The sequence below is a fragment of the Rhinopithecus bieti genome, unplaced genomic scaffold (genome assembly GCF_001698545.2).
Source record: "Rhinopithecus bieti isolate Rb0 unplaced genomic scaffold, ASM169854v2 scaffold_74595, whole genome shotgun sequence".
Classification (NCBI taxonomy): Eukaryota; Metazoa; Chordata; class Mammalia; order Primates; family Cercopithecidae; genus Rhinopithecus; species Rhinopithecus bieti.
This window is the reverse complement of record NW_016827607.1, coordinates 497,306-512,322: the sequence shown is the minus strand read 5'-3', so window position 1 is coordinate 512,322 and position 15,017 is coordinate 497,306. Positions and strand designations below refer to the sequence as shown.

At 52.5% G+C, this 15,017-nt stretch overlaps 1 protein-coding gene across 3 annotated transcripts in view; it reads right to left on the bottom strand.

Annotated features, from left to right (window-relative positions):
- The window catches only part of LRRC43 (leucine rich repeat containing 43), a 10,459-nt gene extending 2,355 nt beyond the window's left edge, over window positions 1–8,104 (bottom strand). Inside the window, exons 1-5 of one of the 3 annotated variants that reach the window (XM_017864005.1) lie at window positions 7,516–8,104; window positions 6,011–6,271; window positions 4,483–4,593; window positions 2,652–2,791; window positions 502–740 (exon numbers count right to left, since the gene is read on the bottom strand). In XM_017864005.1, coding sequence (XP_017719494.1) covers window positions 502–740; window positions 2,652–2,791; window positions 4,483–4,593; window positions 6,011–6,271; window positions 7,516–7,659 — 895 coding nt within the window. In that variant the 5' untranslated portion in view covers window positions 7,660–8,104. The remainder of the gene's footprint in view (window positions 1–501; window positions 741–2,651; window positions 2,792–4,482; window positions 4,594–6,010; window positions 6,272–7,515) is intronic. The other 2 variants (XM_017864004.1, XM_017864007.1) reach the window with 2 other exon arrangements.
- Window positions 8,105–15,017: the final 6,913 nt, after the last annotated feature.

Below are 15,017 nucleotides of genomic sequence, written 5' to 3'. Positions count from 1 at the left end.
TTTTTTTTTTTTTTGTCTCGCTCTGTTGCCCAGGCTGGAGTACACTGGTGTCATCTTGGCTCACTGCAACCTCCACCTTCCGGGTTCAAGAGATTCTCATGCCTCAGCCTCCCGAGTAGCTGGGATTACAGGCACTTGCCACCATGCCCAGCTAATTTTTGTATTTTTAGCAGAGATGAGGTTTTCACCATGTTGGCCAGGCTGGTCTCAAACTCCTGACTTCAAGTGATCTGCCTGCTTCAGCCTCCCAAAGTGCTGGGATTACAGGTGCGAGTCACCGCGCCCAGCCTCCCCCTGTCATTTCTGTCTCCAAATCCCAATCACAGGAATCAAAGCCTGGCTGAAAACTCTGACCCAGAAGAGAGGCTATACCTGACTAGGGTCTGGGTCAAATGGAGAGTTGCAGGACAGAGGGGTGTGCGGACCCAGGAGGGCGGGGCACAGCCAGGCGGAGGCCGGGGTGTCACGTGCCACCCCCTCCCTGCATGCCAGCACCCTCACCGCCATTGAGGCTGAGCCCCCGGAAGAGATGCTTCTCGTTGGGAGACACGGTGATGTCGTCCAGCACGCAGAGCTGGGCCAGGCTGTCGATGGTGAGGCCACGGTAGTAGGGCACCAAGGCCAGTGGGTTTCCCTGAAGCACCAGGAGTCGCAGGTGCCGGAGGGTCCTCAGGCTGGCAACCATGCTCTGCAGGTCTGTCAGGTCATTGAAGCCCAGATCCAGGGAGACGAGGTTGGGCCTGGAAGGTGAGCAGGACCGTCTGAGGGTCAAGAAGCCAGGTGAGCAGGGGCCAAGCAGCCCTGCAGCCAAACCAACGGTGGGCCTGGACCTGAGGACTCTGCCCACCCATGGCCTGCACACCCTGTCCTACCCTTGACCCAAGTTAACCCCGGGTCGGGAATGAGTGCCTGGCTCTTCGTCTCCACTCTCCGTAGCACTGCCACCCTCACAGCCAGAGCCACAGAGACGCCCCCACCGACCTCCTCTCACGGGACTCCTCTCTTCTTGGCCAAACCTCTCAGTAGCTTCCGTAGAGCTTTGCACACTGCGTGCATCTAGGAGGCTCTGCACAAATACTACGGGCAGACTGGATGGCACAGCAGGGGACAGCCACCATGGGGGAGTTGTGGACAGGGGCAGGAGTGGACAGGGCAGGAGTGGGGTTGGCGCTGGGGACTGGGAGGCTGGAGGGCTGGGCATTCTAGAAGCAGGAGATGGCGTCTCAAAGGCAGACTGGGGCAGGACTCCAGGAGGCAAGGGGGCTGGGAGGGGCCTGCAAAGAGCATGGGCCAAGGCCTATGGCCAGACCAAGACACAGGGCAGGGGCAGGGTGACTTTCCTGCTGCCACAAGCTAGAAAGCAACTTGATCTCAGCTCTGAGAACAGAAGAAAAACACAAGTGGCCACTGCCAGCACAGGGCCTCCCAATCCTAGCCTCACTCTTCCCCTAAGAGCAGAAGAGGAGGAAGAGGAAACCAGGGTCAGAGAGGGGGCTTCCCTTCCCTGCTGCATCTGCCGGCTCCAGGCAGTAAAGGGTTGGATCCCCCAAGGGCGTGCCCTCCAGGTTCCTTGGGGGAAGGAAAGGGGGGAGGCGGTTCTACCCCTTCCGTCCTTGCTGGACTGCTGAAGTCCTGGGACTTCTCACAGCATGCTTTGCAAAGCCTTCCTCTCCCAGCTTCCTCTGATGGCCTTTTCTGGGTGGCCTCTGGTCCCCCTCCTACCCCTCAGGTCCAGGATGTTAAGTTTTCTACCGCTCACCCACGGAGGAAACCAAGCTGAGTATCAACTGGGAGCTGAACTGTCTGCAGGCTCCTAATGAGTCTGAACCTTCAACAGCGATGGAGTGGCTGGTGCTAGGAGGGCTTGGTTCCAGGGTGGTGGTTCTCAGCTTGGGGGATTTTGCTGCTCAGGGGACATTAGGTACTGTCTGGAGACATTTTTCCTTGTCACAACTAGCAGGGAGGTGCCCCTGGCATCTGCAGATGCAGGCCAGGGATGCTGCTCAATATCCTACCATACCCAGGACAGCCCCACAGCAAAGAATAATGGGGCTCCAATGCCAGCAAGCCCAAAGGGAGAAACCCTCCTCTAAAATATGGCACCAGGCAAAGTGCAGTGGCTCATGCCTGTAATCACAGCACTTTGGGAGGCTGAAGTAAGTGGATCACTTGAGGTCAGGAGTTCAAGACCAGCCTGGCCAACATGGTGAAACCCCATCTCTACTAAAAATACAAAAATTAGCCAGGTGTGGTGGTGGGTGCCTGCAATACCCGCTACTTGGGAGGCTGAGGCAGGAGAATCACTTGAACCTGGGAGGTAGAGGTTGCATAGCTGAGACAACACACAGCCCTCTAGCCTGGGCAAGAGTGAAACTCCATCTCAAAAAAAAAAATAATAATTAAAATTAAAAAATTAAAAGACAGCACCAAAGCAAAGGCTTTCACACCCACCACCTCTTGTTCTCTGGGCTTTTTGTTTACAAAATCTCACTGAAGGGGGATTCAGAGAAATAAACGGTAAGTCTGGAGTTAGCAGCCAACTGGGAGTTACAGAAAAGACCAAAGCTGAGCTCTCACGCCACCGGGGTAAAATCGCCTCAACCTGATACTTAATCCCTCCCTCTCGCTTTCCACCTGGGCTCTGGAGTTACCAGTGATCAGCGGTGACGTAGAGACTTTCCAAGGGGCCTAGAAGTTTGTTGTGGCCTAACCCCAGGTGCTGCAGGCCAGTGGGCGGGCGGGCACACAGACACTCCATGCTGCTAATCTCATTGCCGTAGAGCTCCAGCACCTGGCAGACCACACGGAAGGCCCGGGACGATAGGGCACCAAGTCAGCGCTGAGGATCAGGCCCCTCCCCTCCGTCCCGCAAACTTAGTAGCGGAATCACACATTACTCACACCCGGCCTCCCTGGCGCCACCCGTCCTCCCTTTAAAAAACCCCAGGAAGAGGCCGGGCGCGGTGGCTCATGCCTGTAATCCCAGCACTTTGGGAGGCCGAGGCGGGCGGATCAAGAGGTCAGGAGATCAAGACCCTCCTGGCTAACAAGGTGAAACCCCGTCTCTACCAAAAATACGAAAAACTAGCCGGGCGAGGTGGCGGGCGCCTGTAGTCCCAGCTACTTGGGAGGTTGAGGCAGGAGAATGGCGTGAACCCCGGAGGCGGAGCTGGCAGTGAGCCGAGATCCGGCCACTGCGCTCCAGCCTGGGCGACAGAGCGACACTCCGTCTCAAAAAAAAAAAAAAAAAAAACCCAGGAAGAAAAGATTCCTGCAGCAGGTCTCGGGAAGTTTGCCTTTTGTGAAAGACACTTCAACATCTGGAATGGGGGGGATGTTGGATTGGCAGTGGGGATCTGCATAACATCTGGCACCTTCTCAACCCACAGGAATGTGTCCCTGGGAGGCCAAAAGGGCCCCTAGATGGATAAGGAAAAAATCCAAAGCTAACCTTCCTTGCTTGTAGTTCTTATCCACAGCCTCACACACCTTTTTTGTTGTTGTTGTTTGCTTGCTTGTTTGGGCTTTTTTTTTTTTTTTTTTTTGAGATGGAGTCTCGCTATGTCGCCCAGGCTGGAGTGCAGTGGCCAGATCTCGGCTCACTGCAAGCTCCACCTCCCGGGTTCACGCCATTCTCCTGCCTCAGCCTCCCGAGTAGCTGGGACTACAGGTGCCCGCCACCACGCCCGGCTAATTTTTTGTATTTTTTTTTTCAGTAGAGACGGGGTTTCACTGTGTTAGCCAGGAGGGTCTCGATCTCCTGACCTCCTGATCCGCCCGCCTCGGCCTCCCAAAGTGCTGGGATTACAGGCGTAAGCCACCGCGCCCGGCCTAAATTTTTATTTATTGTTTATTTATTATTTTGAGGTGGAGTCTTGCTCTGTCGCCCAGGTTGGAGTGCAGTGGCACCATCTTGGCTCACTGCAACCTCCACCTCCTGGGTTCAAGCGGTTCTTCTGCCTCAGCCTTGAGAGTAGCTGGGATTACAGGCGCGGCCACCACGCCCGGCTCATTTTTGTATTTTTGTAGAGACGGGATATTCCCATGTTGCCCAGGCTGGTTTCGAATTCCTGAGAACAGGCAATCTGCCCACTTCGGCCTCCCAAAGTGCTGGGATTATAGGCGTGAGCCGCCGCGCCGGGCCTCTTCCACATTTTTTTGTTTATCCATTCATCTGTTTATAGACACTTGAGTTGCGTCCACCCTTCTGCTATTGTGAGTAACGCAGCTCTGAACTCTGGAGTACGAGAATCTGGCTAAATCCCTGTCTTCAGTTCCTTCATGGATATACCTAGGAATCGAAGCACTGGGTCATACGGTAATTCTATGTTAAACTTTTCTAGGAAAGTGACCTACATTTTAAAAGCCTGGAGCTGGGCCCTACCCTCCACCCACACTGGCCACACCTATGTGGGGCAGGGTAGAACAAGGCCTCTGGGCTGCGGTGGCCCAAATACTCAAAACAGACCAGGGCTCCTTCACCTTGAGTGTGGGGGGCAGATTGGTGGCATCCACCTCCTTGATTCGATTGGCGCTCAGTACCAACTCCTCCAGCTTTAGAAATTTCAGGAGGTCTTTATCCACCAGGGTGACCTGGAAGAGGGGAGAGAAAGCTGAGGGCTATAGCAGGCGAGGGAGCACGGGCACAGAACCCATGTCTACATTAGGAAGACAGCAGCTCCTCCATCAGTTACCTCCCCTCCCTCCCCACCCTCTGCTTCCCTGGAAGCCGTTCCCGCACTGCATTGTTCTGCCAAGATCCAAGAGCCTCTCCCAACCTCCATCCTTCTCTGACCATAGGCGGTGCATGATTTCCAGGCCAATGACCTGTGTCCTTTGTTGGACCATAAGCCATCTGTGAGGGCAGGAACCTCTCTCCTTTCTGCCTACCCCAGAGCCACAGTGAACTCTGGGCACTGAAGTCAGTCAAGGTGTCCAGGAATCACCCAGAGCAGGGTCTGACTAGAAGCTGCAGTGACCCATCCATGACTCCTCAGTTCCTGTGGCCTCAAAGACATCGGGACCCTTTCTAGCGGGGCCTCCCTTCTCCAGGGTCACCAACTGTGCCAGTCTGCCGAGGACGGAAGGGGTTCGTTCCCAGGACACGAAACCTTCTGCACTGAAACTGAAAGTCCCTGGCAAACTGCTACCAGTCACCCTATTTGTCCCCCAGAGCTGTGTTACTTCCCAGTGGCTCTGGAAAAAGAAAGCCAAGCCTGGGGAAGGCTGAGACCAAGTTTCCCGGCAATGTTTGGGCTGGCTTGCTGACTTTATTTATTCATTGAGACAGAGTCTCACTCTTGCTTGCTTGCTTGCTTGAGACAGGGTCTCATTCTGTCACCAGGCTGGAGTGCAGTGGTGTGATCATGATCACTGCAGCCTCTACTTCCCCAGCTCAAGTGATTCTCCTGCCTCAGCCTCCGAGTAGCTGGGGTTACAGGCGTGCACCACCATACCTGGCTAAATTTTAAAATTTTATAGAGATGGGATCCCACTATGTTGCCCAGGCTGGGTCTCTAACACCTAGACTCAAACGATCCTCCTGCCTCGGCCTCCCAAAGTGCTGAGATTACAAGCACCAGAGAGCCACCGTGCCAAGCCTGGGCTCTGTTACTGATGTAAACAAAGAATGCTTTTTGGTAACAAATTAAAATAGTTGGAACTACACCAACCATCCTCCACCCTGACTTCCATGGTTTAAATGAAGTAAAACTAACACAGACCCTTTGGAAAATCTTTACTAGAACCCAGGAGGGTCCACTGCAGAATTCAGCTGTGGAAGATGTGCCATGATGGCCTCCAGGGGTAAAGGAAGAAGAAACGTGAGGCTGACCGAGTAGCTGGCCCTGCCTGGCACACAAGCCAGGGAGATGAAGCAGAGGGCAGGCTGGCCTTGGCTTCAGCCCCCAGGGCAGGACCCCTGAGGCGCTGTGGGGAAGGGTGCCCTCCCCCCAACCTCCCTTAGGGAAGCAGCCACCCTAACATCACCCCCCATGTGCCCAGCACTCGCCTCCTTGTCTACCACCCGCAGGGACCGGAAGTAGGAGTAGAAGAAGGTGTCTGTGATCATCAGCGGGTTCCGGATGGCCAGTTCTCTCAGGAAACTGTCTTCTGCATTCGAGTCGTTCAGCAGAGCCCAGGGGGAGTGGGGGCTGCGGACCAGGCCCAGCAGGGCCTCCACCGTCTCCTCCCCGGGGCTCACCACATCCTCCTCTTTGGTGACCAGCTCTCTCCATGTTCGCCAAGTTTGAGGAAGAAAGCGTGACTTATTCTGCAGTGGCAGAGGTGGGGATTTCTCTAGGTGTGACACAGCCCCCTTAAGGACACCAAATGCTCAAAACAGAACAGATCATAAAACTGGATGATTAGGGATCAAGTTTAGAAATCTAGAGAGTGGGCAGGGCACGGTGGCTCATGCCTGTAATCCCAGCACTTTGAGAGAACGAGGCAGGCGGATCATGAGGTCAGGAGATCGAGACCATCCTGGCTAACACGGTGAAACCCCGTCTCTACTAAAAATACAAAAAATGAGCCAGGCATGGTAGCATGCAACTGTAGTCCCAGCTACTTGGGAGGCTGAGGCAGGAGAATCGTTTGAACCTGGGAGGCGAAGGTTGCAGTGAGCTGAGATCATGCCACTGCACTCCAGGCTGGGTGGACAGAGTGAGACTCCATCTCAAAAAAAAAAAAAAACAAAACAAAACAAAAGAGAAAAAAGAAATTTAGACAGTAATCAATAATTTTGATGGATTATTAGCCATGGATATAACTACAGATAAGGTGAGATAACAAAATAATTAAAAGATCCCATTCCTTTTAAAAAGGCGGGCGGATCACTTGAGGTCAGGAGTTTGAGACTAGCCTGGGCAATATGGTGAAACCCTGTCTCTACTAAAAATACAATAATTAGCTGGGCATGGTGGCAGCTGCCTGTAATCTCCGCTACTCGGTAGGCGGAGGTTACAGTAAATCGAGATCGCGTCACTAAGCTCCAGCCTGGGCAATAGGCCTTCCTGGGCTACACCTGGGCTCCCCTCGTGGTTGAAGCCACGGGAGGGAAGGGTCTAGGACTCTGGAGACAGGTGGGATGCAGGGGTAACCCCTTCTTCTGGACCCAAGGTCGCAGGCTTCAGGCTCAGAGCCACGTCTCACACTGCCTCAGGCTCTCATTAAATGCTCGGAGGCTGGGAAAAGTTGTAGAACTCTTTGCCCAAAACAAAAGCTTTTCACCCCAAAGGAACCTGCCCACTGGAAATCTGGGGTGCTGGCATCAAGTCAGGGAGAGGCCCCGGCCCAGGTCAGCTGAGGTGCTCAGGACGGGCCCCGCTCTCCTCCCCCCGGCAGTGCCCACGGCTCGGTCCCCACCTTCAACCTCGAGCCCCACCCGCCCCCACGTTGGCGGCCCCCAGAATGCGCAGATCCCAGGCCCCAGGGACCAGCCCGCCCCGCTCGCCCGGGCCCGTGCCTCCCCGCAGCGGGTCCAGGCCCCCAGAGTCCCAGCCTCGGCGCCCGCACCCAGCTGCCGGCGCCGCACGGGAACTCGCGCAGACACAGCTTCTGCAAGTGCTCGCGCACGGCCGCGCTCACGGTCCCGGTCCCGGGCCGCTGAGTCCCCGGCCAGGCCTCAGACTCGGACTCAGACTCGTAAGACGCCGCCATGGCAGGGCCGCGTTGCCAGGCAACCGCCAGGACGCGTGCGCGGGGGCCGGGGCCTCTCCAAGCGCGCTCACCTGCCGCGAGGAAAAAGCGCCCCCATCCGGATCACAGACAACTCGGCCCCAGCCACCTGGGTTTTCTCTTCTGCCCTCATCTACAAAAATGGGATAACAGCTGGTGGTTCTAAGTGCAGCAGCTCCCGCAGGCAGTGAGCGCCGTAGCTGACCTGTTTCTTAGCTCCTGTCAAGCACTCCCCACGGAAAGTCATCCTATACCCATCTGACAGCTGGAGAAAGGAGAAGAGGACCCAAGGTCAAACCTCTCGACTCCAGCCAGCCAGTGGGTTCCAGGGTGGGTCTCTCTAAGCCTGGAGTCAGGGGTTTCATACTGTCCACCTGTATAACTGTTTAAGCACCCAGCCCTCGTTTTATGTTTTTATTTATTTTATTTTATTGAGACGGAGTCTCACTCTGTCGTCCAGGCTGGAGTCCAGTGGCGAGATCTCGGCTCACTGCAATCTCCGTGTCCCGGGTTCCAGCGATTTTCCTGCTTCAGCCTCCCTAGTAGCTGGGATTACAGGCACGCATGATCACTTCCGACTTTTTTATTTTTTAGACCGAGTTTCACTCTTGTTGTCCAGGCTGGAATGCAATGGCGCGATCTCGGCTCACTGCAACCTCCGCCTCCCAGATTCAACCGATTCGCCTGCCTCAGCCTCCCGAGTAGCTGGGATTATAGGCGCCTGCCACAACACCCCGCTAATGTTTTGTATTTTTAGTACAGACAGGATTTCACTATGTTTGCCAGGCTAGTCTCGAACTCCTGACCTGAGGTGATTCACCTGCCTCAGCCTCCCAAAGTGCTGGGATTACAGACGTGAGCCACTGTGCCCGGTCTAATTTTTTGTATTTTAGTAGAGACGGAGTTTCACCATGTTGCCCAGGTTGGTCTCAAACTTCTGGGCTCAGGCAATCCACTGGCCTCAGCCTCCCAAAGTGCTAGGACTACAGGTGTGAACCACCACGCCCAGCCATGAAACTTCTTTTATAAGGACATTAATCCCATTCCTGAGGAGCCCCCACACTTAATCACTTCCCAAAGGGCCCCACCTCTTAATACTATCACACTGGGCATCAGGTTCTGACAAGTGAATTTCGGAGGAACACATTAACATCTCTCATTCTTTTTAACTATACGATATTGGGACAACTTTACTGTTATTAGAAAAATTAGGCTGGGCGGCTGGGAGCGGTGGCTCACACCTGTAATCCCAGCACTTTGGGAGGCTGAGGCGGGTGGATCACGAGGTTAGCAGATCAAGACCATCCTGGCTAACACGGTGAAACTCCATCTCTACTAAAAATATAAAAAATTATCTGGGCGTGGTGGCCGGTGCCTGTAGTCCCAGCTACTCCTGGGAGGCTGAGGCAGGAGAATGGCATGAGCCCGGGAGGTGGAGCTTGCAGTGAGTGGACATCGTGCAACTGCATTCCAGCCTGGGCGACAGAACGAGACTCCGTCTCAAAAAAGAAAAAAAAGAAGAATTAGGTTGGGCATGGTGGCTCATCCTTGTAAACCCAGCACTTTGGGAGGCTGAGGTGGGCGGATCACCTGAGGTCAGGAGTTCGAGACCAGCCTGGCAAACATGGTGAAATCCCGTCTCTACTAAAAATACAAAATTTAGCCAGGCATGGTGGCATGTGCCTATAAACCCAGCTACTTGGGAGGCCGAGGCAGGAGAATCGCTTGAACTCCTGAAGTTGCAGTGAGCCAAGGTCACGTCACTGCATTCCAACCTGGGCAACAGAGCAAGACTGTCTCAAAAAAAAAAAAATTATCCAAAACAGGGAGTTAAGGCAAAAGATGACCATGTGTCCTTTCGAAGAAGAAAATATCCTTTTTTTGGGGGGCGGGGGACAGGGTCTCACTTTGTTACCCAGGCTACAGTGCAGTAGCGTGATCACAGGTCCCTGAAGCCTGGACCTCTTGAGCTGAAGTGGTCCTCCCACCTCAGCCTCCTGAGTAGCTGTGACTACAGGCATGCATCACCATGCCTGGCTAATTTTTTGTATTTTTAGTAAAGACGGGGTTTCACCATGTTGCCCAGACTGGTCTCAAACTTCTGACCTCAAGTGATCCACCCACCTCAGCCTCCCAAAGTGCTGAGATCACAGGCGTGAGCCACCATGCCTGGCTCTCAAAGAATAAAATAAATATCTTTGAGTCCATAGTGATATAATAAATCAAGGAGATGAATCACAGACATGGCTCCTGTGATTCTGATGGAGCAACAGATGGACAATGTGCAGTGAAGGAAGAGAAGACTGAGAGGGGAAATCAAGCATCCTGTTTGGAACAAGTTAAGGTCCAGATGCCAATGGGCATCTACTCTGTCAAATCAGCCATTGGTTAGGAGTAAGAGCTCAGGAATGAGGTCAGGTCTGGGCGGACCACAGAACCCAAGATGCACAGAAGGGGCCCAGCCAGGAAGTCCTTCCACCCTTCATCCCAAGTCCCCCTGCAGCCACCACTGTCTCTTTTCTCTTCCTTCTCATCCAAGCTTCTTGACACAGTGATCTATGCTCACTTTTTATCTTTTTTCTTTTTTTTTTTTTTGAGACAGAGTCTTGCTCTCTCGCCCAGGCTGGAGTGCAGTGGCGCAATCTTGATTCACTGCAACCTCCACCTCCTGGGTTCAAGCAATTTTCCTGCCTCAGCCTCCCGAGTAGCTGGGATTACAGGCGCCCTGCCACCATGCCCAGCTAATTTTTGTATTTTTAGTAGAACGGGGTTTCACCATGTTTGCCAGGCTGATCTCAAACTCCTGACCTCAGGTGTTCCACCTGACTCAGCCTCCCAAAGTGCTGGGATGACAGGTGTGAGCCACCACGGCTGACCTATGTTCACTTTTTCCTCACTTCCCAAACCACCATGATACAACTGCCACACCAACAATGTATTCAAACTCTCCTAGCAAAATTTCTGTGACCTCATGTTGCCCAATCTGGTGAATCTCCGCAGGCTTTATCTTATTTGACCTCTTCGTGGCTTTTGATGATGCCAACCATTTCCTCCTTCTTGAAAAACTACTTTTCATCTTATTCCATGACAACATGTGTTTCTGGTTACTTTTCTTTTTCTTTCTTTTTTTTTTTTTTTTTTGAGATGGAGTCTCACTCTGTCACCAGGTTGGAGTTCAGTGGCGCGATCTCAGCTCACTGCAACCTCCGCCTTCTGGGTTCAAGCAATTCTCCTGCCGCAGCCTCCCAAGTAGCTAGGACTACAGGCACATACCACCACACCCGGCTAATTTTCTGTATTTTTAGTAGAGATGGGGTTTCACCATGTTGTCCAGGATGGTCTCCACCTTCTGACCTCGTGATCCGCCTGCCTCAGCCTCCCAAAGTGCTGGGATTACAGGTGTGAGCCACCGTGCCCAGCCTTCTTTTTCTCTTGTGAGTGCCTTCTCCATGTTCTAGATTAAATCATCTTCTCCTTGTCCTGTTAATGGAGGCATGTCCCAGGGCTCCATGCTTGACTTCCACACCTCACACTGCTCATCTCTTACTGGCTTATAGTTTTATCTACCACAATACCTTGATGGCACCCACATTTACGTCTGTAGTTCCTTCCTTCACGCCCCAGATGCACACGTCCGATGGCCTGCTGTATGTCTTCAGCTGAGCATCCATAACGTTTCCCATTCACTGTGTAAAAAGCTGAATCAGGCCGGGTGTGTGGCTCGCACCTATAGTCTCAGCACTTTGGGAGGCCAAGGTGGGTGGATTGCTTGAACCCCAGAGTTCAAGACCAGCCTAGGCAACAGAGCAAGATCTTAATTCTACAAAAAGTTAAAATTAAAAAGTTAGCCAGGCATGGTGGTATGCTGTGTGCCTATAGCCCCAGCTACTCAGGAGGCTGAGGCAGAAGGATCTCTTGAGCCTAGGAGTTTGAGGCTGCAGTGAGCTGTGATCACACCACTGCACTCTAGCCAAGGTGACAGAGTGAGACCTTGCCTCTTAAAGAAAACAAAACAAAACAAAACCAGCCAACCAACAAGCAAAGAGCTAGAATTCACCACCTCACCCAAGCCCCAAAGGCCTTAGGCCTGTAATCCTCTCAGTTTGTACCAATGTCATTCTTCTAGTTGCCCAAACCAAAAAGCTAGAAGTTGTCCTCAACTCTTTCCTCTCCACTTTCCCCACATCCAATCAAACACCACTTCTGGCCAGGCGCCATGGCTCATGCCTGTAATCCCAGCACTTTGGGAGGCTGAGGCAGGTGAATCACAAGGTCAGGAGTTCAAGACCAGCCTGGCCAACATGGCGAAACCCCATCTCTACTAAAAATACAACAACAACAACAACAACAACAACAACAAAAGGCCAAGTGTGGCGGCTCACACCTGTAGTCCCAGCTACTCAGGAGGCTGAGGCAGGAGAATCGCTTGAACCCAGGAGGTGGAGGTTGTGGTGAGCTGAGATCATGCTACTGCACTCCAGCCCAGGTGACAGAGCGAGATGCTGTCTCAAAAACAAAACAGAACACAACAAAAAAAAAGTCACCTCTTACGTATTTTCCCTCCTAAACATTTCTACAATCCATCCACACCTCTTCATCTCCACTGTCACTATTACCCTGTTCTCACGCCCACCTTTGGGCATGTTGATTTTGAGGTATCAGTGGGACACTGAGGTGGACATTTAGGTCTGGAGTGTGAAGGCGACACACACTAAAGTATGAGGAATCCAGATCATGGGTGGAGTCCATGGAGCTGGGGAGAGGGGCAAAATGGATCAGGATGAAGTTGTTTTAGGAGAGGAACAAGAGGTTGTCAAGAAAGTGGAAGTGGTTGGCAATGTTTCATGCTATAGATGGGTTATGTAAAATGAAGGCTGAAACCCCGGTAAGGCTGACAACATGTGGTCTCTGGGTACTGTATTAGTTCTCTATTGCCACCATAACAAATATCACAAACAGCAGTTTAAAACCACAAATGCAGCCAGGCGTGGTGGCTCTCACCTGTAATCCTAGCATTTTGGGAGGCCAAGGTGGGTGGATCACTTGAGGTCAGGAGTTCAAGACCAGCCTGGCCAACATGGTGAAACCCCATCTCTACAAAAAATACAAAAATTAGCCAGGCATGGTGGCACGTGCCTGTAATCCCAGTTACTTGGGAGACTGAGACAAGAGAATCGCTTGAACCCAGGAGGCGGAGGTTGCAGTGAGCCAAGATCATGCCACTGCACTCCATCCTGGGCAACAGAGCCACACTCCATCTCAAAATAATAAATAAATAAATAAAACCACAAATGTGGCCAGGCACAGTGGCTCACGCCTGTGATGCCAGCACTTTCGGAAGGTAAGGCGGGATTGCTTGAGCCCAGGAGTTCAACGCCAGCCTGGACAACATGGTGAGACTCCATCGCTACAAAAAATACAAAAATTAGCCAGGCATGGTGGTGCAGGCCTATAGTCCCAGCTACTTGGGAGGCTAGGGTAAGAGGGCTACTTGAGTCTGAGAGGTCAAGGCTGCAGTGAGCTGTGATCATACCACTGCACTCCAGCCTGGATGAGAGAGCAAGATCCTGTCTATTAAACACACACATACACACACACACACATTTTCTCTCTCATAGCATCTGTAGGTCAAAGTCTAGCATGCCATGGATAGATTATTTGCTCAGGAACTCACTGAACTAAAATAAAGGTGCTGGCTGGCTAGGGTTCTCATTTAGGTCTCAGCATCTGCTTCCAAGCTCAGTGGTTATTGACCAAATTATTTCCTTCTCATGCTTTCCGCGCTGCCCCCACCATCTTTAAGCCAGCAACAGCAGGTGAGCTCTTCTCTCGCTCGGAATCCCTCTGACCTCCTCTTCTGCTTGATGGGCTCATGGGATTGTGTTGGGGTGGCCCAGGGAACCCAGGAAAATCTCTCTATTTCAGGCAAACTGAACAGTAACCATGACCACATCTACAAAATCCCTTTTGCCATGCAATGCAACATAATTATGGCAGTAAACACCTGCGGATGAAGCTCATGCTCTGCTAGAGGATTCTGATTAAATTAGTGAGGTGGTGAAAGCCATATTGTGGTGGTTTGGCAAGTAAAGAAAAAGTCAGTGATGGCTGGCAGCAGGGGGACTTGGGAGGATGGGTGGGAGGGCTTCCTGGTGTGTCCCCTCTGTGCATCTTGGGTTCTATGGGCCGCCCAGACTGACCTCATCCCAACATGGTGAAGCTCCATCTCTACTAAAAATACAAGAATTAGCCAGGCATGGTGGTGCATGCCTGTAATCCCAGCTACTCAGGAAGCCGAGGCACGAGAATCGCTTGAACATGGGAGGTGGAGGTTGCAGTGAGCTGAGATTGTGCCACTTCACTCCTGCCTGGGCGACAAAGTGAGACTCTGTCTCAAAAAGAAAAAAAAAAAAATGCTACTACTTATAATAAATAAAGTGCCTCAGGGCCAGGCATGGTGACTCATGCCTGTAATCCCAGCACTTTGGGAAGCCAAGGTGAGAGGATCGCCTTGAGACCTCTCCAAAAAAAACAAAAGACAAAACAATTAAGAAAAGAAAAAAATAAAGTGCATCCAATCCTTTGTTTCCCTACTGAAAGCCGCCCAGCACTGCCTCGTCACATGTGGAATAAAACCCAGGCTCTTTGTCCCAGCCTCAGGCCTCTGTGATGGGGCCGCTGCCCACCTCCCCACCACCCTCCTGTCCTCTCTCGTCACTGAGGCTGCCATGACCCTCTTCCCGTTCTAGGAACAGCATCGAGCTCATTTTCGCCTGAGGATTTTGCACTCCTGTCCTGTCGCCTTGGAACACTCTTCTCCCAGGTCTTCGCACAACCGGCTCCTTCTTGTCTTTCAGTCTCTGCTTCAATGTTGTCACCTCTCAGAGAGACTTTTGCTGATCACCTGACTAAAAGTATCCCGCCCGTCACTCTCCAGCCGTTGCAGTGCCTTCTAGCTTATTTATGAATGTTGTTGCTATTGTCTGCCACGGCCCACTGCAATGCTGGGCCCACAAGGGCAGGGACCCTGTCTAACTTCTTCGCCACTATTCCCAATACCCTAGAAAAGGGCCTGATTGGCCGGGCGCGGTGGCTCAAGCCTGTAATCCCAGCACTTTGGGAGGCCGAGACGGGTGGATCACGAGGTCAGGAGATCGAGACCATCCTGCCTAACACGGTGAAACCCCGTCTCTACTAAAAATACAAAAACTAGTCGGGCCGGGCGCGGTGGCTCAAGCCTGTAATCCCAGCACTTTGGGAGGCCGAGACGGGTGGATCACGAGGTCAGGAGATCGAGACCATCCTGGCTAACACCGTGAAACCCCGTCTCTACTAAAAAT